At 47.0% G+C, this 27,688-nt stretch overlaps 1 protein-coding gene across 3 annotated transcripts in view; it reads right to left on the bottom strand.

Moving 5' to 3' along the window:
• The window catches only part of FGD5 (FYVE, RhoGEF and PH domain containing 5), a 640,152-nt gene extending 615,050 nt beyond the window's left edge, over positions 1–25,102 (bottom strand). For 2 of the 3 annotated variants that reach the window (XM_069643415.1, XM_069643418.1), the window contains exon 1: positions 23,190–25,102. In XM_069643415.1, coding sequence (XP_069499516.1) covers positions 23,190–23,199 — 10 coding nt within the window. In that variant the 5' untranslated portion in view covers positions 23,200–25,102. The remainder of the gene's footprint in view (positions 1–23,189) is intronic. The other variant, XM_069643416.1, reaches the window with a different exon arrangement.
• Between the last annotated feature and the right edge of the window lie 2,586 nt (positions 25,103–27,688).

Raw genomic sequence — 27,688 nt, 5'->3', positions numbered from 1 at the left:
GTAGCCACTTCACCAGTGAAGTAATGACAAAGATGTGGGAGATACTGGGGGTCAAAAGGAAGTTGCATATTGCTTATCGGCCAGCTTCTTCTGGGGCAGTAGAGAGATATAACCGGACAATTGTGAGCATATTAAAGAAGTTTGTGGCAGATTCTGGGCCAAGTTGGGATATCCGATTACCTCTGGTCCTAATGGCTATCAGATCTACCCCTTCATCTGCAACCAAAATGTCACCATTTGAGTTGATGACTGGGCGCAAGATGGTGCTTCCGCAGCATTTGCTCTACAGGACCCAAGAGCAGACACTGATAAATGCCTCCACTACTCATGAGTATGTAGAGAATTTAAGGAAACACCTCCAACATGCTTTTGCTTAAGCTCAGCGGAATCTAGAAAGATCAGCTGATAGCATGAAGACCCATTATGACCTGAAAACTTCCAGGAAGGAATATCAGGTGGGAGACCGGGTCTATCTATACAACTTCCAAAGGAACCAAGCCAAGCAGCGCAAATTTTTGCCTACATGGAAGGGACCCTTTGAGATCGTCGATAAGATCTCCCCTGTGGCCTACAAGATCCGCATCCCCAAAGGCGGTTCGGCAGAGGGGGAAGACAAGTGGGTCCACATAAACCAGTTGAAATGTTGCCATCCCAGGCACACTCTGCAACAACTGGAGGAATCCTCTGGAATCCTAGCGGGTACTGTCTCAGACTAATTCAGTTCCAATCATAAAACATACCACATCTAGTCTCTAACATACTGTGATTTGTATGAAACTGTCTCTTAGTTATACTGTTTTTATTAAATCAAAATAAGAATGTAATGTTTCGTTATGATGAAATGCATATGCCGCCCCACTATCTCAACAGTGGTGGAAAGACGTCTATGAGTAGGTATTGCCGCTCTTCCTTTGTCGTCCTAGGAGAAAGAAAACCGGGAGACGGGCCAAGGAGGACGATCCGGAGACCGGGAGCAGAGACGCAACGGGCCCGGGGTACCGCCCAATCTTCCCATCAGGACCGGCGAGGAGAACTGATCGATCTGACCGGATGGAGAGGAAGATGCTGAACTGTGCCATCTACAGAATTGGAAGAAGATAATGTGGACATACCAGTGCCAGGGTTCAAAACCTCCCTTGCAACCGACTCCCCCTCGACTCAAGTCAAAGCGCAGTCGGGCGGGGGGGTTTGTGGAGGGTTTTGACCCATGTGGAATCATTAGACGGGGTAAATATGGGGATTAAGCTGTCGCTGCCCATCATTTTGCCCCAGAACAAAAATAAATCATTGGAGTGCGTAAAGATGGGGATGCGCTGTCGCCGCCCATCATTTCATCCCAGAATCCAGGAGAGCTGCGCAGTTGTGCGCACACCAAAATGGTTACCTAACTTGCCACCCACCAGTGTAAAGAAAGGTCTTTGTTAACAAAATCCACTGTTACTGATGTCAAAAAGTTGCTGAAATCGTGACTCATTGGACCACTTTAAAGATTCAACCCTTTTTGTGGGGTTCCACATAACCATCTTACTATAAGGAGCCCCATCAAAACAATGTTAAGCAAGGATTTACTACCATGTAAGAACCATTCCTGTTTAGAATGCATTAATCCAAGAAAATCCCAAAATTGCATGCAGTACCAACAAAATCCTCAAGGGGGCGCTGGCGGTCTAAACTCTGACAGGAGAACTGAGTGCAGTAGCTGACAAAGGGATTTGACTTAGCTGACTTCAAAGGCTGCATTTTAATTAAAAATTAGCCACATGCTGTTCCCAGAGGCCTGAAGCCTGGGAAACCCTCTCACCTCAAGAGCTTCACACCAGGAGTTAGAATCTCACATGACCTCTTGATTGATAGAAGGCAGACTGGCTGGGAGCTTCCCAGAGACCACACAATGGCCCCTTTCCTCTGAAAGGAATATGTTGATTTTGACTGTTTAATGTCAACAAAGCCCTGCCTGCCCAGAGGACTGACCCACCCAAGTCTTGGAGGCGGACCTCAACACTCTGAGGACTGAATTGGAAGTAAAATATATATTTTACAAAAACACTGATAACTCTTTGTAATCAAATGACAGAAATGTATAACTTTGAGAGCTTTAATTTAAAAAATGTACCTTTAATTCAAGACTAAACTCGAATTTGTGTGATGTTCTGGGGCAAAACCCCATTGTTTATTAATATTACAGACTCCCTGTTTCAGCTAGACAAACGAAAATGCATTGGTATGTAGGTAGATATGTGAGGAACAGTTGTATAAAATTTAATGAAGATCCAATGTTGTTTAGCACATTAAAAAGTGCTAGAAGTTGCCATTTGTGAATGCAAGCTCCTAGAAACAGCAGATTTGGACAGAGACATGGCTAAATTCAGCCACACCATGTATATGTAATTTCAAGCAACTGTGTAACTCTGAAGTATGTATTTTGATCATATATAGATTTGGGTGCACAGATGATAAGGGAGGTTCTTCAAGAGATCATAAATGGCTGACATCACTCTGACACAACTTAGTTCGCCAATCAGGGGACGAATGAAAGTTTGACCAATTAGAAGCTGAGAGAGAGGTAGGGTCAGTGATGCTAGAACACACCCACATTCTAAACACATAAAAGCAGACAGACAGGACAGATAGGGACCTTCAATTCCATTTGCTGCAACGCACTCTGCTGGACCATACAACATCCTGAGATCCAGACTTCAAATTCATCAATCTATCCAGAACTAAGAGACCAGACCAGAGAGAAAGCAGTGCTGTACTAAGAGACCAGACCAGAGAGAAAGCAGTGCTGTACTAAGAGACCAGACCAGAGAGACCCAGACCAGCAGAGAGAGTGACCAGAGCCCAGTCTAAAACCCTGACCAGATCTGTGATGAGGCCCATTTAATTCAAGAATATAGTGTGAGTACCCAGCAGAACCGTGTAGAACCAATCTCTTAGTTTAAATTCATCTAATTCAATCTATTTAACCTAAGTAGAACTGCCTCCTAACTGTCACCTAACTGTCACCTGTCATTTGTAAAGCTGTCACTTGTCATTTTCTAGTCGCATCCGCGAATTTTACCGCGATTTGCAATTTCTTCACATGTAAAAACTGCTGCTGCTTGCCTTCCATTTGCCAGAAATTCGTTTGACCTGCTAACTATCCCTGCATCATTGCTAGTGTGAGCCTGGACTAATATTAACTAGATACCACTCACCCTGAACCTCTGTAAGGGAATTAAAAGCGTTTAGCATATTTTTTTAATTCATTGCCAGCACATATCAAAGCAATGTGGGCTTGTGTTTTCAAAACTCCTATCTGTTTTCTGTTGTCTAAGCTTGCTGGATTGAACTGATTACATTGATTGCATTTCTGAGAACTGTGTGCTTTCCTCCCATTTCCTTGCATTGCATAAAGAGGGGGGGAGTGAATAGCCAGAGAAAAGTGATTACATTGTTTGGTTGAAATCATATTGAGTATTTTCTGTACTGCATTCATTGAATATTGCATCCACCTGAGCTTACATAAAGCATCCTCTACCACATTATACTTTTGTTCCTATTTACCAGTGTGCTATCTTATCCATTTCATGTCAACTCATTAGTGATTATAAAGAAGTGTGCTAGTGCCAGATTCTCCGTTGTTGATCTTTATCATATCAGATTAAGTGTGCTATTCAATTATTAATTTATTATAAAGCGTGATATATATATCTATTTTAAATTATCAAATAAACCTTTTAAACTTGCAAAACAGAACTACTTCTTGGCTCAGTGGGGTCAGGGGGATTCCAAGAGAGGGGTGTTATACAGGGGTAGTCATCCAGAACGCATGAACTGGACCTAAAGATATATCAATAAGGGTTTTCATTCAGTATTATAGACTAGGCGTTGACTTAGCTGTAGTGTTGAATTGAATCCTCTTACACCATGAGCCTTGTCCAATCATAGCATTTACTTGACACCATGAGTAGAAGCATGGTAACATAGACTTTGAGGACAGACGAGGATCGCCTTGCCCAATCATTGCCTTTGCCTGACACCATAAGTAGAAGCATAGTAACATAGACTTTGAGGATAGATGAGGACCTCCAGACCCATGCGCCTTGTCCAATCATAGCATTTACTTGACACCATGAGTAGAAGCATAGTAACATAGACTTTAATGTCAGATCAGGACTACGAGACCCATTCGCCTTGCCCAATCATAGGATTTACTTGACAACATGAAAAGAAGCATTGTAAGGTGGACTTTGAGGATAAATGAAGCTGCCAGGCGCATGTGCATTGCCCAATTATTGCCTTTGCCTGACTCTATGTGTAGAAGCATAGTAAAGTTGGCCTTGATGACTGATGAGGTCTGCCAGGCCCACAAAGCCTGCACAGGCATTACCTTTTCCCATCATTGAGTAGCAGCATTTTGACGTATAATGAGATGGCATTTCAAGACTGCAAAGTCCAAGTGGTCAATCAAACAATTGACACTACGAGTATGTAGAGGAGCAGTTGGACATGTCTTCCATAGCCCTGCCCCCTCACCTCCATCATATTGGAACAGCAGGATAAGAGCCCTCTGTGGGACACCAGGTATTGTCCCAATACTGCATCGAGTGTATGAGAGACGATATGCACTCACACAACTGTATAGAATGTGCCCTTGCATTGAAAGGGTGGAATGATGTTTGCACACACCATTGGACATCGAAGAGCTATAAGTGAAATCGACCAAGGGCAGAGTGACGTCATGAAGGAAAGACACATAGACACACTGAAACGATATGCGAATACTTAAAGAATGAAGATGTAACTGGAGTAATAAGAGAAACATGTAATTGAATATGAAGAAATCTCATGCACCAAAGGAATAAGTGAGAAGAGATGAAGTAATTGTACATACGCAGAAAAGCAAGGTAGCTGAGACATATAGAGGCTTGCTGCAGAAGAAAATATAACATGGCTAATGCGGCCATGATGGAAAAATGGATGTTGGACTTGTGTCGGAAAACAGAGCTCTAGTTCTCGTTTTCTCATAGTTCGACTTAAGGGCAGGAGCCTTCACAAAGCAGGTTGGATTCAGCTGTGTTGTTATCCCATTGATTCAATCTGGGCACATGTCTAGTAAGAGGACGGCCATCCCACATAGACTGTCTAGTGCATGCTACCTTAAGCTACCTCAGAGACAGAGCGGGGCTGCAGAGTCAGGAGATGCTGGAAAACAGCTTCATCTGAGGAATAAAGAGGAGTGTATTGGCCTGGGATCAAGGATGCCACATCAAGGAATAATTGCAAGCCACATAGGGAGTCATGAGGATTAGCCATGTAGTAAGACAAAATTCTCTTAGATTAAAACATCTGCAAGTGCCAAGTGTAGGACAATCTAAGATGTGAAAAGCATATGCAAGTCTCCTGGGGCCAAGAGGAGTAATGCCACCAAGCTTAATTAAATCAAATAGCAGTAAATAAAAGGTTGAAATGGACAAAATCGTGGTCTCCTCACATGTGATTCAGAAGTCGAAAACAAGGGCTATTGTCATGCCCCGCTTTCCTGCACACGGACGACTAGGGCCGTCCGTTTCCAAGTGGAAGTTGCCCTGGCGACTAAATCCAAGCCGCGGGACACGCCGCACTACATTTCCCAGCATCTCCACTTCTTACGATCATGTGACACGCCGGCAACGCGTCTCACGTCCTGGGAATACTAATCGTACTTAACTAAGCCGGTCCATGCAATAGGTGCTCCTAAAACTAAGCAGTTAGTTTAAGCGCCCGATTCATGTTATCCTGTTTCCTGAACCTCCTAGACCCGGCTTATGCTTTAAGGATTATCCTATACGTCTTAACCCTTACTATTTCCGGCGACAAAACCCCCTCCTGTTTTCCCCTTGGTACTCGAACTCCTGGCTTTGTATAACGGACTGGTCTCTCCTACTCCTGTTTGTTGTGACATTTTCGGATTTGTTTCTCACCGCTGAATTTCCAGATAAAGCTCCAATTGTCCCATCGGATCCCTATCCCTATCTTCACGGACTTCCTACTCCCCCTTCCTTTCCACGCATCAACGTGACTATATGGACGCTATCCTGATTCTACTGGTCACTATTTTGGATCGCTCACCTTCAATGCAAGGACGCTTTGCTGAATGCTTTCAGGGATTGCTTTTGGACATTAGCTGCGCCCTCTTGCCGTTCGGGTTAGGCGGACATCTACACTAACTATTACCAACTGGAAACCATTCTCCTGCATCGCCTGGTTGTCGTAGAGCGCCTTGGACCCACAAATAGGTTGTGGGATTTCTCTCTAGATCAGCAGGTAAGAGAGGGCCATTGTGGGTGGCTGGTTGCTGCATTTCGGGTAAAACATAGTTGCTCTCTTGAACCATTGTTTTTTGTTTGTTCCCTTAGCTCTGTTGTCGCTGCTCCTGCCTTTTCGCCCAAGCCCCTGGCCTGTTAGTTATTATTCAAATTCCTACAGGCTACGCTCTTGGGGGGGGGAAGTCTTGTTTAGCATCACGCGCAAGGTGTCCCGGAAGAATCTGGTTCGCTGCACGTTCAAGATACCCCAGAACGGAAGGGCCCCCTGAAAGTGAATACCGACTGTATCCTTTACACGACTGTATCCTTTACAAAATTTGTCTAATCTGTGACAGCTATTCATTAAGCTCTAGATGAAGATAATGGTGTACCTACACTCCCTTTAAAGTGCCACAACAGAGAACAGGCTGCAAGGTCAACTTTAAAGAAGAAGCTTTGGCTTGGGGCCTGACCGATGAGCGATGATGGACTCATTGAGAAAGTGGGTAATAGTCTGATGTTGCTCTCTGCATCTGAGTTTTGTTTTGCTTATGTTCCACTAACAAGCTGAAAGTCCAAGGTTGGGAGAGACTGCCAACCAATCAGAGGGTCTATGTAGCAACATGCTATTCAATGTTGAACAGGGCAAGCCACTGCTATTTAGAGGTGGTTCAAGGCATGTCTACCAGTTAAGGGGCATCCAGTAATATTACTAATACTTATTTGATATATAGGTACATATGTTCCCTTTACTAATCCCTCCCTTCAATAGGAATTATAGTTTTGTCACGTAGGATGACATTGCAGATGATGTACATTGAGGTTTAAACCCTTTATGTAATCAAAATTGAAGTGTGAGTGTGTGGACTACAGTTTGTTGTTCGCCAGATTGCCCTACTTTTTCTGAGCTGACAATAAATTAGTACTTTGCCATATTTTTTGAGTCTGGCTGGTTATTTGGGTCTAGATCATTATTTCGGTCTGAGATCATTATTAGTAATTCTATCTAGCACACAAGATGCTTCAAGGTGCTAGAGAAGAAGTAGATGCCCAATAAGATAGAACTTGGTGGCAAACGAGGGCCACCAGGCCCATGCATGCCACCTGCTCAGTCATTACCTTTACCTGATCCTATATAACCACTCTTGCCTTTAGACTTACCTTTGATTTCTGCTACTATTGCTACAGTCGTGCCAATCAAATGCTAGTGCCTGTACAACACTGCAGGTTATGTTCTATTTTTCGGAAATTCTGAGGAAAAAAGAACTTCACGTCTCGTGATTCAGTGAGTGGAGTGCTTTATTTTTAAGTAGGGTGACCAGAGGACTGCTTTTTGCTGGGGCACCATCGTTCCAGTTGTGTAACACGCTCTTATATATCAGTTTTATAGGGTGCTTATGCCCAATTTGTTTAGTTAATGTGATGATATGATATGGCATTTATAACGCGCCAATGCACATGTGTTTCAAGGCGCTATGAGGCAAAGGAAGAGAAACAGAGGGAGGACAAAGACAAAAGCTCTTAATAGGCCTAGTGACATTGAGATTGCGCAATTGCAGGGGAGAGGGGATGGGAAAAGTGCCGGGGGGAGGGCAGGAGCGCAAGTGCCAGACATGGGATCAAAACAACAAGTGATATGGCTAAGTGTTAAAAGTTCAGACACCAGGTGTCTAATAAGTGCAGGTAAGGGGACTGTAGGGTTGCAGATACAGATATAGACCACAAGTGCAGTGGTTGCCAGGGGGCAATGCAGGTGTGCAGCTGGGCAGGCAGGGACCTGGGCCTGAGTTCAGAGGGTAACCAGCTGACCAGTGTAGTATCAGACAGGAGATCAGCAGGGGAGAGGAAGAGGAAGAGGAAAGGTCTTGAAGTGCTTCTGGAACCGGAGATGCTCAAGTTTCAAAGAGGTAGGGAGGTTATTCCAAAGGGAGGCGCCAGCCGAAGAAAGAGATCTGCCCCCAACTTGTTGCTTGGAGAAGTGACTGACCCTCAAGGAGTTGGCGGTGTAGGAGCGAAGATCTCGAGTGGGAAGATATTTCTGAAGAGAGAGTTTCAGGTAATTTGGTCCCAGGCCCCAGAAGGCCTGGTGGACAATGCAGAGGGTCTTGAAATGGATCCTTGCATCCATTGGGAGCCAATGCAGAGATTTCAGGGCTGGAGAGATACGATCCCTGGGCTTGAGGCCAAGGACAAGTCTTGCAGTCCTGTCTGGATGAGTTGTAGAGGAAGGAGAGTAGTGGCAGGCAGATTTAAAAAGAGTCTGATGTAGAAGTCCAGCCTAGAGAGAACCCGAGCTCTGGACACAGTAAGCTTTTGGGGGAAGGTGAGGAAAGGAAGAATACCTCTGAGGAGGTGCAGCTGGTAGTTTGACTACTTAGAAACATCGGAGATGTGAGGAGAGAAGGAGAGTGTGGGGTCAAATATGGTCCCGAGGTTCTTAGCCTCACAGGTGGGAGAAGGAAGAGGGCCAAGAGTGTCTGGACAGAGAGTGACAGGAAAGGAAGGTGCAATTGTGCCGATGAGGAGGATCTCCATCTTACTGGCATTAAGGCAGAGATCATTGGCTGAACACACCACTCCTGGATTTCAGTCAGACAATCCGGGATGAGAGAGGGAGAAGAGGAGGCAGAGAAGAGCCTGAAAGAGAACTGAGTGTCATCTGCTTAGCAATGAAAGTTGGAGCAGAGTATCGACAATGCGGTGGGTGAGGGGTGACAGATATTGGTTGAACAGCCAGGGAGAACGATTAGATCACTGGGGAACTCCACAGGTATAGAGTGAGATAGAGGAGAGGAAGGACCCAAATTGTACCTGGGAGGGCTGATCGGTGATACCCAGGTTATCATGGAGCCGGTGGAGCAGTATGGCGTGGTTGACCGTGTTGAAAGCAGAATAGGGATCGAGTAGGATGAGGGCAGAGGGGTGATTGGCATTGATGTTAGAGAGCAGGTCTTCATGGATGTTCAGGAGAGCAGTTTCCATCCTTCTGGCAGCTCTGAAGCCAGACTGATGGTTATGGAGACAACCAACAGATTCAGTGTGAAGATTAAGCTGGGAGATGGCCGGCTTTTCTAAGAGTTTGCCCAGGAAAGGAGTAATGGAGATTGGGCAAAAGGTATCCGGACTGGAGGGGTCGGCTGAGGGCTTCTTGAGAAGAGGGTGTGCAAGTGAGTGCTTCAGGGGGGAAGGAAAGGGTCCAGTGGCGAAAGAATGATTGCAGAAGTCAGCCAGAGGTGGAGCGAGGGTGTCAATGTGGTCCTTGATGGTTTTGGAAGAACATGGAAAATCGTGTTTTAACAAGACTTTTAATAGATCGTACTTGTATATACACCTTGTCATGGGTGAACAGAGCAAAGGCTGAGAAGGGTGGAGGAAAGGGGGCCACAGGGAGTCCGCAGGTAGAGGAGAAAGTAGAGGGAGATGGAGGAGGGGACGAGAGGGTGGAACGATGTCCTGGATTTTAGAGATGAAATGAGAAGTTAGGGCTGTGCAGAGGGCCTGGGAAGAGGCAGGAGAGGTAGAGTCTGCAGCAGGATTGGCCAGGTCCTTGCAGATTTTAAAGAGTTTTGCGGAGTTGTTAGATGCCGCAGAGATGCAGGCTTGGACGTGAGCTCTCTTTTTAGTGAGGACAGAAAGTCGGTATTGCCTTTGGAGCAGGCGGCAGACTTCTTTGTCAGAGGATGCACAAGATGCCAGCCATTTCCTCTCAGCCACCCTACACTTGCGTTTAAGGGTGACGTGGTCTGAGTCGTATCAGAAGTTGCACTTGGCTTTGGGCTTCAAGCGGATCCTCATGACAGAGGCAAGTACATCAAGAGTATCAGAGATAGAAGAGTGGAGCTTGGAGAGGGCTGTGTCAGGATGTGATTCAGCCAGATGTGCAGGAGGGGAAAGTGATGTCAAAAGGCTCAACTGATACACGCTTCATGGGTCGAATGACCGAGAAGGTGGGTGCAGTGGGGGGATTGGCTCGGCCTGAGGGGACGAGAGAGAGAGGGGAGAGGAGAAAGTGGTCACTCCAGGCGAGAGGAGTGGTGAAAGGGTTAGAGAGGAGGATATCAGAACATCCAGAGTGTGCCCTGCAGATTGAGTCAGGCCAGAGGGAAGAATTGAGAGAGTGAGAGAGATTCTCAGAAGTTGCGAAAGAGTCCCGACGAGGGGCAGGAAGCATCAGGTGGATGTTGAGGTCTTCAAGGAGGAGGAGTTGAGTGGTCGAGGCCAGGAGGGAGGAGGAGAGGTCTGACCACTCGGAGAGGAAGGAGGTTATCTGACCAGGTGGCCGGTAGATAGTAGCCACAGTGAGAGAGTGGCCAGGAGAGAGAGAAACCCGGCATTCAAAGGAGGAGTAGGCCAGCATAGTAATGATAGCAGCAGGAATCCACTCTGGGAAGAGCAAGGCAACACCCCCACTGGAACGATTGGATCTGGGTGCTGAGAGGATCTGGTAGCCATCAGGGAGGAGGGTGTCAAAACTTGAGACAGAACTGGCACGTGAACCATGTCTCGTGAGAAAGAGAACATCAAGGTCTTGTTCTTCCAGCAGACGGCAGATGTCAGAGGAGGGTTTTGACTGCTGAGCGAGAGTTGATTGTGGCAATGTGGAAAATGTTGCCACCCTTGAAAGACTTCCGGGCAGTGTACAAATCAGAGGTACTCCCTGCAGAAGTGTAGAAGGAGCCTGAGGTAGAGCAGAGGAGGAAGGAGGAGACGGCAAGATAGCCAAGGAGGAGGATGAGGGTGCCAGAGAGGTGGCACAGGAAGGAGGCAAGGAAGCCGAAGGGACAGCAGGAGATGAAAGGAAATAGATAAGGTGCAGGAAGCATCGATTAAAGAGGAGGAGGTTGGCCTAAGGGCCTTGGACCAAGACAGTGCCATTCAGGTAAAAAGTCATGATGACCTTAGAGGCGCGGAAGGAGGCCAGGGGGCCCTCCCACCAGGTGCCACCATTAATGGCAGTGGAAGAGAAAGGAGAGAGCACATAGACCATATGAGGAGTCCATAGGTCTAGCAAAGGAACGACAAAGAGGATGTCCGTGAGGGTTTGTCTGGAGAAAGTGCTGGTATAGGTGTCAGCGATAGGGAGGCCTGGGTTGGAGACCAGGATATCCTTTTTGAACTTCTACCTACCAAACTTAGTGAGAAGGGCAGGATAGTCAATAGAGAAGCAGTTAGAGGAGATAGGAGAAACAGAGAGCACCATAGAGGATGCAGAGGTGGGGGGAAAGAGGAGAGAGGAAAAGGGGGTAGGTGAGGAGTGGGAGAACGGTAAGGGCGGGAGACACTGGAGGTAGACACAAGGGGGGGTGCAAGCAGGTGAGACCAGATGAGACCCGAACAAGTTAGTAAATAAGTAAACTAATTTAAACGAAAGGCTTGAAAAAAACCAGTTTACAGAGTAAGAATGAGGGGACCTGAAAGTAAGAGGACACAGCAGGGGAACAACCAGGCAGAGCAGGGGCTGGTAATGAAGATCAAGGGAACTAAGGAGAAGAATGAAAAAACATATAGAAGTAGGCAGTACTGTATATGGCAAGAACATGGGAACCTGAAAGAAAAGGACACAACGGGGGACAACCAGGCAGAGCTAGGACTAGATAAGTGTTCAGTGAACCTACAGAGAAGTGTGAGAAAACAAATGGAGGTAGAAAGTACAAATAGCAGTAGTCAAGAAAGCAAAACAAAACAGGAACAGTGAAATAAGCAAAGGGGCCCAGAAGAAGAACACAGAGCAACACAGTGTAGCAACAGGGTCCGGTAGGGAGAAAAGGTGGGGGGAGGACGTGGCTTGTAGGAGGGCAAGGAAGCGCAGAGGGCGTGTGGGTGCTAGCAAGACAAAATTTGAAGGGCGTGAAGCTCACACGATCAAGGATAGCGAGGGAATGGCACAGGCGAGGCTGTGAGGGTGCGAGTGTAGCCACAGATGAAAGGGGCGCGGAAGCTCACGCTATCAAGGATTCGAAGGGCCCAATCGGGCAGAGAACGCGCGGGCACGGGCATTGCCAAGGATCTAAGGGTGCTTAAGCACACACGATCAAGGATTACGAGGGAACACACGTGGTGAGGACGCATGGGCGTGATGGATAGCCACGGGTGGAAGGGCACGGAAGCGCACCCAATCAAGGACTGTGAGGGACCATGCAGGGCGACGGTGTGCAACGCGAACAGGCAAGGATGGAAGCATCGCAGAAGCACACACGATCAGGGATTGCGAGGGACGACACAGACTGAGACGTTAATACTCCAATTTCCACAATGCATTAGCATGAGAAACGATAGCCTAGGGCTGAAAAGTTGGTGGTACAGTGATATCGGGTCATTTAATCTCCAAATCTTCAGGAATTTTGCTGGTGGATCAAGTAGTGCCAAGAGGGTTTGACGAGGGGCATGTTCACATGTTTTCTGAAAGCTGGTGCTTTTCCTCTGATAATGTGTTGCCATGGAGTGTGGTCCAGAACCTCAGTCCCTGAATTTAGATGCAAGGTCTACGTTTGAATGTGCAGTGTTCTCCTGGAATGGAGGAGGGTAAGAGCATCTGGGGTTTTATGACTTTTATTGGTAGGTAACTTATTTAGGTTTTTTTGTGAATGTATCTGTAGGTTGAACACAAGTTCTTGACTCCTATGTTCATGTGGTGCCAGTTGAGGGACTAGCACTGCTTCCTTAGTGCTCAATCCCAGAGCACCTATATTACCATGACCTCAACACCCAGAATGTATGACAAACGCCCAGTCAAAACAGCAGGAAGAATCGAGTTTGATGCCTTGCCACTACGTGCTACAAAAGAGATAGGCAGAAGCTCAAGGCAGATATCTTTAAACCTCGCTGCAAGACCATCCCCTCATCTTTGATCTCTACAGTTGCCTCCCCGACACAGTCCTGTCTACATGGGATGGCGCCTTCTTCTCTACATTCTTCATCCCCACCTTGTGGACCTTCTTGTGTGACAGGCTCATTCTCCTCACCATTAACCGCTCTAAAACATGAACAAGTAATGGCTTGCGCCAATCAAATATGGCATACAAATTCAACTTGGAAAAATACACCACATTTATGCTATGGACACCCTCCATTCTGACCCCCAACTGTAGATAACTAATCCAAGCACTCTGGTACCATCAAGCAGCCTCCCTTGGTACCAGACCACCACAAGCATTATGACTAACCATCTTCCACAGATGTGATCGAGGGCTGCCGATCAATGTTCCTCGCTGTTGGACCCAACAGCTGAATTAGTGACAGAGGATGACCTGTCCATACACACGACCTCCATTATTCTACAGCCCTTAACTAGGATTCAAGCTTTCCCCAGAGCTCTAGTTCTCATTTTCTCATAGTTCGACTTAAGGGCAGGAGCCTTCACAAAGCAGGTTGGATTCAGCTATGTTGTTATCCCATTGATTCAATCTGGGCACATGTCTAGTAAGAGGACGGTCATCCCACATAGACTGTGTAGTGCAAAATGTCCCCTATGCAGCATTCCCACCGATTCCAAGCGGCTGCTTTACCAAGGTCCCTCAACTATCCCTTAACATGGCCCAACACCCTATCATCGGTCTACACTGCCACTCTAAAGGCAATGATATGAAGCACTACTCTCACACCACCTACTTGAACTCTGGCTGTCCTGGCGTTGTGATCATCTTTGTGCCCGCCTAAATTCCAAACCCTAATCCTCTGGCTGGGCAGAATGGGACTGGTTGACCATCTCCTCAGCATGTTGGCATGCATAGTTTCTCTAACTGCTCTTCCTGCCCCATAGCACCAGAGTTTGCCCTGGTGCAATTGAAAAAGATCACACGTGTCGTGCCAACACAATACAAGACAATACAAAGTGAACAGGAAGTTATGCATCTATGTACACAATACAACAACCCAGGCTTTACATTTTTGACTCTCCGACCAACACCTATGCGGCCTTCTTCCTGCTTTCTTTTCAATGGGCTCCTGTTTCTTTCAGCGTTAAGATTATTCCAGAACCACACTGCTCTTTACCATATCCTTTTTATGCAATCACATCCTCTCCCTTCTTCAGCGCAATTCACTTTGTTAGTCACCCTGGTCTTCGAGCTGAGTCCGATGCTGAAGATGTTCAGATCACCTTTGCTTGCAATCGATAGACAGGCGGTAGTTCTCGGAGAACCTATTGATGAAATTCAAATCCAGGTGCTTGAAAAAAGACTGACATCCCTTCACTGCCATTAGGACTTACATGTACCTCCTGATTTAGTGACTTTATTTTAGCCTTATGACATCCATGCCTCTTCATTGTTTATAGTGAGGGTTGTGCCGCATAGATCAGGGCAACCTACAGGTAAAGGTCTACAATTTGATCCGGTATAGAGTTGCATAATGTCCAGAATGAAACAGAGGTTTCGCTTATTATAGCCCCCACACAAAACCACAAACAACAATGAGATGTATTGGGTATTTCTCTCTATTTTTGGGGAATACATTATCCGGCTTCATGTCACAAAAGGCTTGGCTTCTTTTTACAATGGTATGTCCAATAAACCACAATTTATTTGCTCAGTTACTGTTATCTGAAACTAACATTTGGACTACTAAAAACAAACTATTGGGATCGAATAATCAGGTTTCTGGAAAGGCCTGCGTACCCTTACTAACGTCTGGTCGCTTTTTTATTTAATTCAGACTACTTGGACTAATAAAGATGCTGCTTTGTACATTCTCTTTGTAGATTACAAAGCAGCTTTTAATGCAGTGGACCGGACGTTGCTTTGGGGAAAATTAGAGAAATGGCATCTCAGTTCAATGATTCTCCATTTCGTCAAAACGCTTTATTCTGATACTGTTGTACAGTTAAGATTATCACAAGGTTACTGTCTAAAAAGATAGAAACCAATTTTGGTCCTAAACAAAACTCTATAATCTATATGTGGCGGATGTTGGAACTGCCTTTGAGGGCTGTCACACTTTCCACCTCTGATAGGCCACTAAGCTATCACTTGGTTGGATTATGTGGGTGACACCCTTGTGCTTCATAGAACAGAGATTAACCCCCAATGAAGTTTTCATGCTTGATTATAAATTATCCGAAAATGAAAGTGTTACAAGTGGGTAGCAAGAAGAGAAATCACTCAAAATACATATAGAATATGGATAATGAGACCATCCAGATTGTCAACTCTTAAACTTATTTAGAGGTCTTAATCTCTGATTCATTAAGAATTAGTGACTTAGAGAAATGTTTTACAGTGAAAGCTGAAAAAAAGTTGTATGCAAACAGGAATTTTATCAGATAATTTAAAGGTGGTTATTCAATCGGTTTCCTAAAATTATATAATACAAGTCTAGTTCCTACTATGTTGCACGGATTAGAGATTTTCACCAATCGGGAAGCTAATTGTTTGAGAACATTGGAAAGTAAACTATGGCGTAGAACGTTGGGTCTTGAGAACTCTGCTCCCATTGAGGCGATAAGATGTGAGCTAGGTCTTACATCTTTGGTTACTCAGAAAAAGATTTTAACTGGAGTATTTTTTATGAAAATGTTGTTACAATCTGACAACCAAACATTTTTGGCTAATTTTACTGGTATTTTATCTTAAATCCTAAATCTTAAAGCACTGGAAGAATGGACCAGAGATAACCATGTATTGTTTGATGAAATTGGATTTGACTGCCATATGGATTTTAATATGTCCTAGTGGAGAAGAATATAAAGAAATTGGCCAAGATTTGGGACAGAAATGATAATGTGACAATTCTTTAAAAAAATTAAAAAATATCACCTTTATGTGATGCAGAGATTTCCTGTGGAGAAACTGTGCTCCCATCTTAAACATCTATATAATATCAACGTGAGAAGTTGTATTATTCAATTTAGACTGTAACTGCTTCCCACATTGGCGAAAATAAGGCCATTGGAGGTCATTCCTTTACAGTAAAGGCTCGGATCAAATGTGGAGCCTTTCATATTCTGGTAATAGTACTATGTTACATTTTATGCTGTATCACATCTGCTGAAGATTTTAAAAAAACTGAGTGTGCCAAAGATTAGTTCCGCTGAAGAAATGAAATGAATTCAATTGATTTTTTCTTTTAATTGCTTTTTATGAAGGAAATTTACTTTTAACCACTGTAACCTGAATTATTTTAGATGTTTTCTTGCTGTATCTTTTATAGTGAATATTGTATTTAGACTTTCTCTTTTATTGACCACCCCTACATGTAGTCCCTTCTTCCTTTCCATGGTGGCCTAAAAAGGAAAGGGATGGAAAGGAAAGGGATGGAACTCTGAGGGACGCGCAAAGGCAAACTATGACAGCTGAGTCTTAGTGGGGCTGGCAACGATCTAGCGAGGACCAATCAGATTGATTGTTACAATCTGATTGTCCTTCAACGGGTACTAATATGGTTTATGCCTGGTGGGATTTTCAAGATAATTTTCTAAAACTCCAAATGCCACTGATTTACTAGTAGGAACCTTCAAAGAAGTGAGCAGGCCACAGCTACTCTGAAGTTCTCCCAATGGCTTCCAGAAGTGTTGGAGTTGGCGGACATGACCTTACTCAAAGCTTTATGCCTTGTTCTTGAATGTCTAGAGGAACTATCCCCCAACTACCTGTGTCAGAGCACCTGCATGTTTTTGTGCAGGAAGTATTTTAGATCCAAAGATGACGTCTTAGAAAATCCTTGATCCAAGTGTAAAACTATACAATGCAATCGTGCAATCCACTGTTATGTATTTTACCTCTTTTGTGAAAAGGTTAACTATTAAGTTCCCTCTTGTCCGGTGGGTTGGTTAATTCGGTGTAATCAAAGGCTCTTTCAGGAATAGTTCACTCAGAGAAGCACTTTGAAGGGAATCAGTCTGAATATGGCCTCTTTGAATGTCTGTACCCAGACACTCACAGGGCCTCATTACGAGGTTGGCGGTAGTCATGGCGCTATCAGCGCCATGACTACCTCCAATACCGGTACCGAGTCCGTCCTCGTTCAATGGGGACTTACCGACGTATTCCGACCTTTGCGGGACCGGTAAGTCCCCATTGAAAAGGCCATTGCCCATTCCCATTTCAGCCCCCATAGGGCTCAATGGGAAGGAGGCAGGCGCTAATAACGGTACTGCAAATTGTGGTACCGTTATTAGCTCTGAAGTCCCTTAACGGGCCCCGTCCATAACGCCTGGAAAAACCAGGCGTTAAGGAAGGGACCCGCTAAGGGACCTCGGAATAGGGCGCAAAGGGATTACCGGCACCGATGTCCTTAACGGTGTCCGGTATCCCTTTGCGCCCACCTCGTAATGAGGCCCACAGAGTCACTCACTCTTTCAGTTGTATCTCCTGACACTATGGAAAAGTCCTCAATTCTCTATAATCCAAATGTGTGCCCTACCAGAATGTTCTCCATACTTACTGACGTTGAGATGTCTTATTATGTAGGAGACTGGCTATGGGGCGTTAACAACTGGGTCTTACATCTCTAGAACTGTCGCTGCTCGGATTAAATGATGGAGGCTTTGGTGGGAGGGTCATGCAGAGAATGTACCCTGCCCTCCCACCCCCATGTTCAAACTCGCCTTCCCTTAATTCTCTCACTCTGAAAACTGTGCAACTTGCTCTCACATTTTGAATGCTCCAGGGCCGACTGCCACTGGCTTTCAATGAGGAACAGTACAGCAGCACCAAGGGCACACCTGCTCAGAGTGTATCAAGCAATGTACAATGTGAAACTCTCCCAAAAGCTTGAGGAGACTCTTGGAAAGGATCAAAACAATCACTACGATGTAGACCAGGAACAGTGCTATCAGAGCACACACACCATGTCTGCAAGACTGATGCATGCGCAGACAGCATAGTGCAGTAACATAGTATAACAGCATGCATTTGCAGACCGCACATTCACCCTCAGAGGGGCATCTTGGCGCAATTGACGCAGATGTTTATTGTTACCCAACTTAATGGTACTCATTTTATGGCCCTTGCAAAGAGGAAAAGCTGAGTGGACCCGCCGGGATTCGACCTTGTGACCATGAGGTCAAACACAGGCCCCTGTAGTGGATGCATTAGTCCACTGAGCCACAGACCTAGTAGGGCCTCTAGGGGTTTAATGCGCATACAGAAGGTGAGAGACCACATGAAGTGCATTTAGAGGGCCTTATGTCTTACCAAATCAATTAACCCCCCAGCCCCATTGCCCTACCATTCCTCACCTAACCCTATCCACCTCAGTTCCTCTGTTGCTCATGCACCCTAAATCCGCTTGATGCACCCCGTATGCACAGTGCTGTGTTGCCCCCAGGCTCAGATTGCACTTTATAAATGCCACACATAATAAATGCATTTCAGTAAATGGAGGTGCGTATGGCCCCTAGGATGCATTGCAAATGCAGCCGCATCTATGAAACCAAGAATCCAGCCAGGGGCCAGAGGGTACGTATCACACGCCATGCTTATGGAAGATGGCGGAAGGCATGGCGACCCAGCTGCACGCATCTGCTATCACACACTACTTAAGACACATCACACAACACCTCTGCCATAGGAATCCAGCTACCCCATGACAAAGAGTCAGCCTAGAGCTGCACGCATAATGATTCTCATGTTCTCGCCTACTCTCCAGACGACTTCACAGCACCCATCCACATGCCAGCTCTACATGGGTAACTAGCAGGGACTCGGCCACCCCTACCTACCTTCGTGTTGGCTAAAATGCACACATGCATTCTATAACTCTCTGACGAATTTCCCATACTTGGACTTCGGACCCCCGAGGGCGCTCACCACAGCGCTTTCAGACCATACAATGGAAAAAGCTGCCATACAAATGACAAAAAACATTACTGGATTGGCATTATAGCACGCCCTCTTATTTGGCACTCAGTAGGGTGCTGCAAGCTAAGTACTTCTGAGGATGAAAAGCTGAATTCCACTACATCCCGTATTGCTGACACACTAATGCACACTGTTCTCACCTAACATCACTCATTGGCCATGCACGCTTATTCGACAGATGTTCTGCACATGCAGATTTAGTTAAGCTCATGTCATTTTGAATTCCAAATATATTATTTTCACAATATATGTGAGACTTTGATTTGGCATTTATATAGCGCTACGAACCCTCAGGTATCTGAGCCGAACCCTCAGGTATCTGAGCGCTGCTTATTATTACCCACGGTGTGTGGTGCTCATTTATCGACCTCGGAAGGATGAAAGGCTGAGTTTGGCCCCTGCCGGGATTCAGCGCTCTACTCGCTGTGCCACTTGACCGGCTTTAAGGCCCTTAATGCCAACTGACGTCAGCTCAACAGCCAGGACAAGCTAAACAGTGTATACCTGACAAGGGTGAATGTGAGATATATGTAACCTCCCCTACTACTTAAACATACTGTCCAAAAGAGCATGCGATAAAGTCACCTGCATTTAGTCAATCTTTGTCAGAAACATGCAGATTGTTGTTATGCACAATGAGTTTTAGGGCCAGATTCATGGAATTTTTAGAGTGGTGCAAAATGGCTTCTTAGTGGTGCAAAGTGATTTGGCACTGCAAACAAATGCCTTCATTCACAGAGCGGTGCCAAGTGTATTTTTGCAGTACAGTGACTTTGCCCCAGTGCAAAGTCAGTGGAAAGTAATTTGCACAACAAAAATACACTTTGCATAGCTCTGTGAAGCAGGGTGTTTGTTGGCAGTGCAAACTCAGTTTGCACCAGTGCAAAGCCACATTGCACCATGCTACATATCCCATGAATCAGGCCCTCTGATTCATAGAGTGGTGTAAAGTGTATTTTTGCAGTGTAAGGTCACTTTGCACTGCGCTAAAAGTTCCATTAATCTGGCCATAGAAGCTGCCATCGTGGGAATTGAACATGCACCTTACCAGGGCCCGATTCATGGAACTTTTAGCACGGTGCAAGGTGACCTTGCACTGCCAACAAACACCCTGAGTCACAGAGCAGTGCAAAGTGTATTTTTGCAGTGCAAAATCACCTTGCACTGCGCTAAACGTTCCATGAATGTGGCCCCATGTTTAGTTCCTGCTGCAGATACATCTGCAGCAGTTAAGTGTGAGCAGTATGGGGCTGGGCTTTGAGAGGGTGCTAAGTGATTGCAGCCCAGTATGCGACACCACTTTGAGGCTTAATCCAAAGGGGTTCCATGTGACAATGTCCCCGCAAAAATATCGCCATGCAAGAACGGCCCCCGCTCCCATTTACCCCATATATTGTCCTCATACATAATGTCGCCTGTGCCGTTTCCCAGCGACTTTATTACCTGATGCCTCCACAGGCTTGTGCTCCTATGGGACACTACTCTCTGCTCCCTTGGCTAGGCAATTGGGGATGGAACCCCCGCCCCGCTAAACCTGCAGGGGGCTCACAATCCATTTCCGTGCTCTGCTTGCATTACCCTTGCTTGAGAACTATAATTATAATGGGTTATTTATAATGCGCTTAATACCCAGAGGTTTCTAAGCACAGACCTGGGGATCGATCCTGTGTTGCTCCGTGTCTTCTTGCTTCCAAAGCGAGCACGTTTCCCCTGAGCTATCTTCCCGAGACTATCTGACTGTCCTTGGCAAACAGGAGACGAACACATCCAACTGGTGGGCAACAAGGAAACTATATTATTGAAGGCAAATCATTCCTGTCGGACAGTCAGAGTACTAGAACAGCCAGAGAACGAATAGGAATTCTAGGCGCTACATTTCCTGGGGCAATAGGCATAAAGGGTGGGTGTAGCCCTCCGACCCTCCCGCTTTATCCCCCGCTGCCCCCCACCCGCTTTCTGTGAGGCCAAGCAAGACTGCCAAGGCATCATAGCACACTTGAAGCCTCGCCCTACAGACGTCTATTGTAGCACGAGGCGCCCACTCACACTGCTTGCTGTGCCTGACAGTATTGGCTGCGTTTTGTGTTTCATTTGACATATTATCATGATCACAGAGAATCGAGGCGCTTTGCATTGGCCAGCGCCTGGCACCATGGCTCCATACAAACCATCTGAAATTAAACACGTGCATGTATAAATAATGACATTGCAAACAGATGTTTCATTCCCTCGTGTGCACCCATTTCAGGAAGATCCTATGCAAATATTAATGAAGCCGAGAAGCATTCGGGTTTATGGGGCGGTGGGCAGTGGCTGGTGCATCCACTACAGGGGTCTGTGCTTGACCTCGTGGTCACAGGTCCGTCTCCCGCAGGTCCACTCAGCCCTTCACCCATCCGAGGGGAGAAGGGGAATGTGGGCTGGGGTAGCATTGAGTTGGTAAAAACCCGCCTCTGTTATCAGCGCCTAGAAGTACACAAAGGACGCTCTGTAAACGCACTTCCTATGTTATGCTGGCCAAGCAGGGGGGCTTCCTGAAGTTGTGGAACATGTGTCTCGTCTACAATAATACACTTCATTGCTACGAGTGGTGCCGTGTTTTAACGAACACTACGATTTTCAAAACAGTCACCTCAGAATGGTGCTTCGTTTCTGCGTGCCAGGCCCATCTCACGGGGTCGGGGAGGGGGCGGGGGGGGGGGGGTTCCCTTTATCCAGTCCTGGGATTTTAGTCAGCAGCCCTTTGCATATGTAGGTCGATACCTATTATGTGCTCCGTGGAACTACAAGTCCCAGCGTGGCCGAACAGCAAGGACTGGACAAACGATGACCTTCAAGACATGGCACCAGTCAATGCATATCTGAGGAGGCCAGGACATGGCAAAAGGCGTTCAGCACAGAGCAAAACACTGCTCCTTCGATACGCCGCAGAAACCAGCGAGGGTGCAGCACTTTCTGGAAAACCATTTAGCAAAGCAGGATTCTCAACCGCTCTTATGAGGTCTAACAGAGCATGTTTCCCCACCCCCCCATGTATAGCACTTGATATGCTCTACTGTATGGCTGGTTTTGAGGGCTCCATTTTTTTTTTAAAGATAGTAGTAGCACTCAGGCACAAACATGTGATGTCGTTTGCCCAGGATCACACAATTTGGCCGTGTGGCTTTAATACTGAATTAGGTATTGCAATTGAGGCATGGGGGTGAAGTCATGTTTCGATTATAAATGGGTTGGTTTCTTTAATCCTAATCGTAATTTTCGTGACAGTACTTTGTTGACAATGTGTCCAGAATCACACCATTCGTCCAAGTGGCGCACACTGAATTAGAACATGGGCTTTTAGCTGCACTGCCAACACACCCATGTTAGTCTACTTTAAACTACCACCTGCAAGGAGTAATCACATATGCCAATGTCATGATCTCCGATATTAGGGTTTCTAAAAAGAGAGTACCCTGGTAATGGCAGAAGCAACGCTTCTCTCCTCTCACAGCCCTCTCTAGGGTGAACCCCAGAGTCAGAACCCCCATCTCTTTGGTTTCCAGCAGAGCCACCTCTCGAGACCTCAGCACAGCCTGCTCAGTGTATCCGGGAGGTCCCACCCGCCCCTTCCCCAGCTGCAGAATATTGCGTTTAGTCTCATTCTTGACCGGTTCTGCCCGATAGCACCTCACTTGGCCCTGGTACATTTTCATCCGGAGCAGAAGTAGTCCAATGTGTAGCTGGCGAGCTTTGGCCCCAGACTTAGCACACTATATAAATTGAATGTCACGCGGAGGTCTCGGCATGAGGCACACTATCCCACCGAGCTATCCGCAATGAAGCATTCTAAATGAACATTCAGCGATCTTCAGCTGGGAAAAGGGTGTGAAACGTGTATAATGTGGGAGACACTTATGATTGCATCTCTTACGAGTCCATGTTCTGAGAACCTTACTACCACTATTCTCCTCCATCATTCCATCCACTTCCTGTCTATCAACCCGCCCCCCCCACTACCATTTTCCAGTACCCTTGCTTTACCCACGCTCCACGGGACCCCCATGAACATGTATTATTCCCTCTTAACCGCCCGTCCACCCACCCATCTGAGCCGCACCCCGCTCCTTGAAGTCACACCTACCTGTGCTCATCTTTTGAGGTCACCCCAACTTTCGCCGAGTGTCGCTGTGCTCAGAGCATCATCCCAGCGTCCAAGGGCAGCTCACACAGCCCGGTGTCACTCGAAGTATTGTTATTTCCCCCTAAATAACACACAGGAGGAGAACTAGCCCGCGAGCAAGCGATGCTCCAGAGGGGGCGATGCAGGTGGGGGCCCCTGCTCGTGGGGGAGGGGGCTGTGTGGAGGGGGATTCGTGTCCCGTGGGTAAGGAGCCAGCTAGTCAGACAGGATTTCCTGGACCCTCGGCCCCTGCTCCACGGGGAGCCCGGTACAGGGTAGATCTTGCGCCCGGTCACTGCTCTGATGAGAGCGTTAAACAGAGGGATGCTTTCTCGCTGTCAAGGCTCTCTCTCCTCCTCACTTGGTGCCCACTCCAGACAGAGCAACCTTTTCTCCTGGGTCCCTGCGCACGGGAGAGCCGTCTCAGTCCCTGCTCCTGGCAGAGCGTTATACTGAGCGGCGCCTCTCCTTGGTCCACAGACGGCGGTATAGAGAGCGGCTCTTTCTTCCTGGCTCCAGACGCAGCGCGCTGGAGCGAGAGACTTCTACCCTTTTCGCTTCCTGGTCCAGGGAGAGCGATCCAGAGCGGGGCTCCTGCTTATTTACTATCCTCCTCCAGGGAGAGCGTTATAGAGAGCGGTTCTTGCCTCCTCGTCTCTCCTCCAGGGAGAGCGTGCTGGAGAGCGGTTCTTGCCTCCTCACACGTTGCTCCAGTCACAGCGCTATAGAAAGCGACTTTTCCCCACTCACTTCCCGCTCCAGGAAGAGCGTTATAGAGAGTTCCAGAGAGCGGCCCTTGCTGCCTCGCTCTACCCTCAAGGCAGAGCGTTATAGAGAGATGTCCTTGCTTGCCCCCTCTCAGGGAGAGCAATTTAGAGATTTGCTCTCCAGTCAGAGCGTTATAGAGTGCTGTCCTTGCTTGGCCCCCTCTCCCTACTCCAGGGAGAGCGGTATAGAGAGTTCCAGAGAGCTTCCCTCCAGTCAGAGAGTTATAGAGAGCTTCCCTTGCTTGCCCCTCTCTCCCTGCCCAGGGAGAGCCGTATAGAGAGTTGCGGGGAGCGGTCCTTGCCTCCTTATTCCCTGCTCCAGTGCGAGCGTTATAGAGCGCTGTCCTTGCTGGCCCCTCCAGGGAGAGCGGTATAAAGAGTTCCAGAGAGCGGTCCTTGCCTCCTTATTCCCTGCTCCAGTCAGAGCGTTATAGAGAGCGGTCCTTGCCGCCTCGCTCCAGGGAGGGCGGAATAGCCGGGATCCTGCCTTCCTCAGCCCCGGCTCCCTGGCTTCCCCTGAAGGGCTGCTGTGTTCCAGCGCACGGGCTGCTCCCAACTGAGCGCTTGCGGCTGCGCTCAGCTGCTGAAACGTTCATTTCCTTCCCCCGTGCCTGCGCGAGTTCCCGTGCCGTTTCCTTCTTCCCTTAAAGCGAGGCGTTATTGAAGACAGCGCAGAATGGAGCAGGCATTCATCAAGGGCCGGCCGGCCAGGAATAATAACCAGGCGCACTGAGCCCCGGGGGCAGAGAGGCGACACTTTCTAGAGAGCTCGTGGCGCGTGGTGACGGTACTGATGTTACAGGAAGCCTTGATTCTGAGCGCACGAGCTGCTCGTGACAATGGTCGTGACAGAAGCATCACTTGGACCATGCCTTCCTGTGGAAACCAGAAAACACTACCACTACCCACTTCACCACGCGCCCCATCGGTAGAATTATACCCTTATGAACCCGTTGAAAGGACTATTCCTACCGGTTGTGAGTTCATTCATTTGCCTGCCAGTTCATCCATCCATCCATCCATAACCATGGTCCACTCACTCATTTATAAATCCATTTACCCTCTCATTCATCCATCCACCCCCCATTCACCCTCTCATCCATCCCCCACCCATTCATCCTTCCATCCATCAATTCATCCATGATCCACCCATTTATAAATCCATTCGCCATCCCAATCATCCACCCCCCAGTCACCATTCATTCCACCCAACCATCCACGTAACAATTCACCCATCTATGAATACATCCATCCAATTAAATCCATCTATCTATGAACCAGTCCACCCATCCATCAACCTACTTAATTCCATCCATCCATCCATATCATCCATAACCTTAATTCAATCCACGCATCCACCAACCCATCAACATAAATCCATCCACATCATCCCCCACATCATCTATCCATGCAACAATCCATCCATCAATCCATCCACCCAATGTAATCCACCCCACCCATCAGTCCTAAAGCATTCATCCACACATCCATGCATTCATCCGCCCAAATAAGTAATTTCATCCATAAATCTGACCGACCGACCGTCCGTCCGTCCGTCCGTCCATCCATCCATCCATCCACACACCCAAGTCATCCATGCATCCATCCATCCATGCATCCATTAATCCATGCATCAGTCCACTCATCCATCCATGCACACAAATCACCCATCCATGCATCCGTCCACCCATCGGTCCAAATTAATCCATCCATCCATCCATCCATCCTCCCATCAACACAAATCAATCCATCCATCCATCTATCTATCCAGCCATCCCTTCATCCATGAATGATCCATCCATCTACTTAATTCCATCCATCCATCCATCCATCCATCCATCCATCCATCCATCCATCCATCCATCCATCCATCCATCCATCCATCCATCCATCCATCCATCCATCCATCCATCCATCCATCCATCCATCCATCCATCCATCCATCCATCCATCCATCCATCCATCCATCCATCCATCCATCCATCCATCCATCCATCCATCCATCCATTTTAACATTATCTGTTTCCAATAAATGATGCAGCAACCTTTGCTATCAACTAGATAGGTTTCACCTGTTGGCAGGAGTTAGGTGGGCTGGATAGCCATCACCTTACCTTTTCAATGAGTCTACAGATCACAGCAAACAAGCTCCTGAACTTACCTTTGGTATCAGGCATGGATGCCAGGCTGATAATCTATGATAAGTGTTCATCACAGTTTCAAGGTTATTCACCACGAAAATAAACTCAGGTAAGAACAGAGCCTCGGTCACAGAATCAATCGAAGGTTACATGGTAAGGAATTGATTGACAGCCGAAGGGCCCAGAGCTCTCTCCAGGCCACTTTGCACTCGTCGCTCACACAAAGATTGCTTAAAAGCAATGGAGAATCCTCGTGACACAAGTTGAATATAATAAATAAACATCAAACTCTTCTGCTGACTCTAAAACATGAATGAACGCTAGGGCCATCAAAGGGGACAATGTTTACAGATTTGGGGCGCACCCTTCCATTCTGACTCCGCCAGGAAGGACTTGTGAGTTTTTTGTCGTCAAAAATTCAGCCCATCCCCAGGAATCGGAATACTCACCTCTGCTGGATAGATGTTGGCTTCCCTGCACAGTGTGGGATCCCGTGTGGGGAAACTATGTCCCAGAATTTCCTGGGGGGGATGGGCCTCTGGCGAGCATTGGGAAGTGACATCACGGGACATCGTCAAATATGCAAATTTCTCTCAGGCTCATTGTGACGAATCATATTCTGGGGTGCCAGTGGTACAGAGGCGAATATCGGTTTCGAAACCATCAATCAGCCCCACACTTCTAATACACTAGAATGGATCTGAACAGATTGGATTAACAAGTATACAATCTAAAAACACACCTAAATACAACCCACCATGTAAAGGAATGCAGAGAACGAAGGAAAAGGGGTGCACTCTGGATGCTGACAGGAGGGTAGTTGGTATGGTTATTAACCACAATCATATTTTAAAAGGCTTCTTGGCTTCAGCAGAAAGAGAGAAATGGCCTTAAAATGTCTCTGGGTGCTTTCTGGGAAGGACCAGGGGGATCAAAACCACAATGTACCTCTTGCTGTAGTCGTTCTTGGTGCTCGACAGCGTCAAGTCAGCTTCGGGGCACTTTTCCGGCTTCTGCGGCAGTGCCCGAGATGGGAGTTAGTGGCGGGTATCCGGCAGCAAGACGGTTTTGGATTCAGAGACATTCCGGCACTCCCGGTCTAGGGCGCTTGCTGCAGAACCTATCGCCCTTGAAGATGCTGAGAGACCAGACTCTGGCTTCTGCAAACCGCATTCTTGTATCTCATGAATGGGGGTCTCTCTACCAGTTGTTGTCTACTGCAACAATAGACTCAGACATGTCAGTTCACTGTCACTGTCACTGATATTGAGAGGCTGGAGCTGGCTTCAGGTTGTCACAGTTACTTAAGAAAGGTTTGTTGGGTTTCCTGTCTCCTTTGTTGCCATCTGAATCCAGGTCCCATTGGGGACCTGTTTGAAGTAGCCTCTATTGGTATGTTGATCATTGCCACCAGCTGCTGGGCTAACAAAGGCTCAGGGTGGTTCCACGGAGCCCTTTTTGGTTGCTCGGGCTGTCCATGGCAGGGCAAAGCTCCCCCCCCCCCCTCCTTGGAATGACATTGTGCTCTCCTCTACTGTTATATTCCAACTAA

The sequence above is a fragment of the Ambystoma mexicanum genome, chromosome 2p (genome assembly GCF_040938575.1).
Source record: "Ambystoma mexicanum isolate Mex_15411 chromosome 2p, UKY_AmexF1_1, whole genome shotgun sequence".
NCBI classification, from domain to species: domain Eukaryota; kingdom Metazoa; phylum Chordata; class Amphibia; order Caudata; family Ambystomatidae; genus Ambystoma; species Ambystoma mexicanum.
This window is presented reverse-complemented; position numbering and strand designations above follow the sequence as displayed.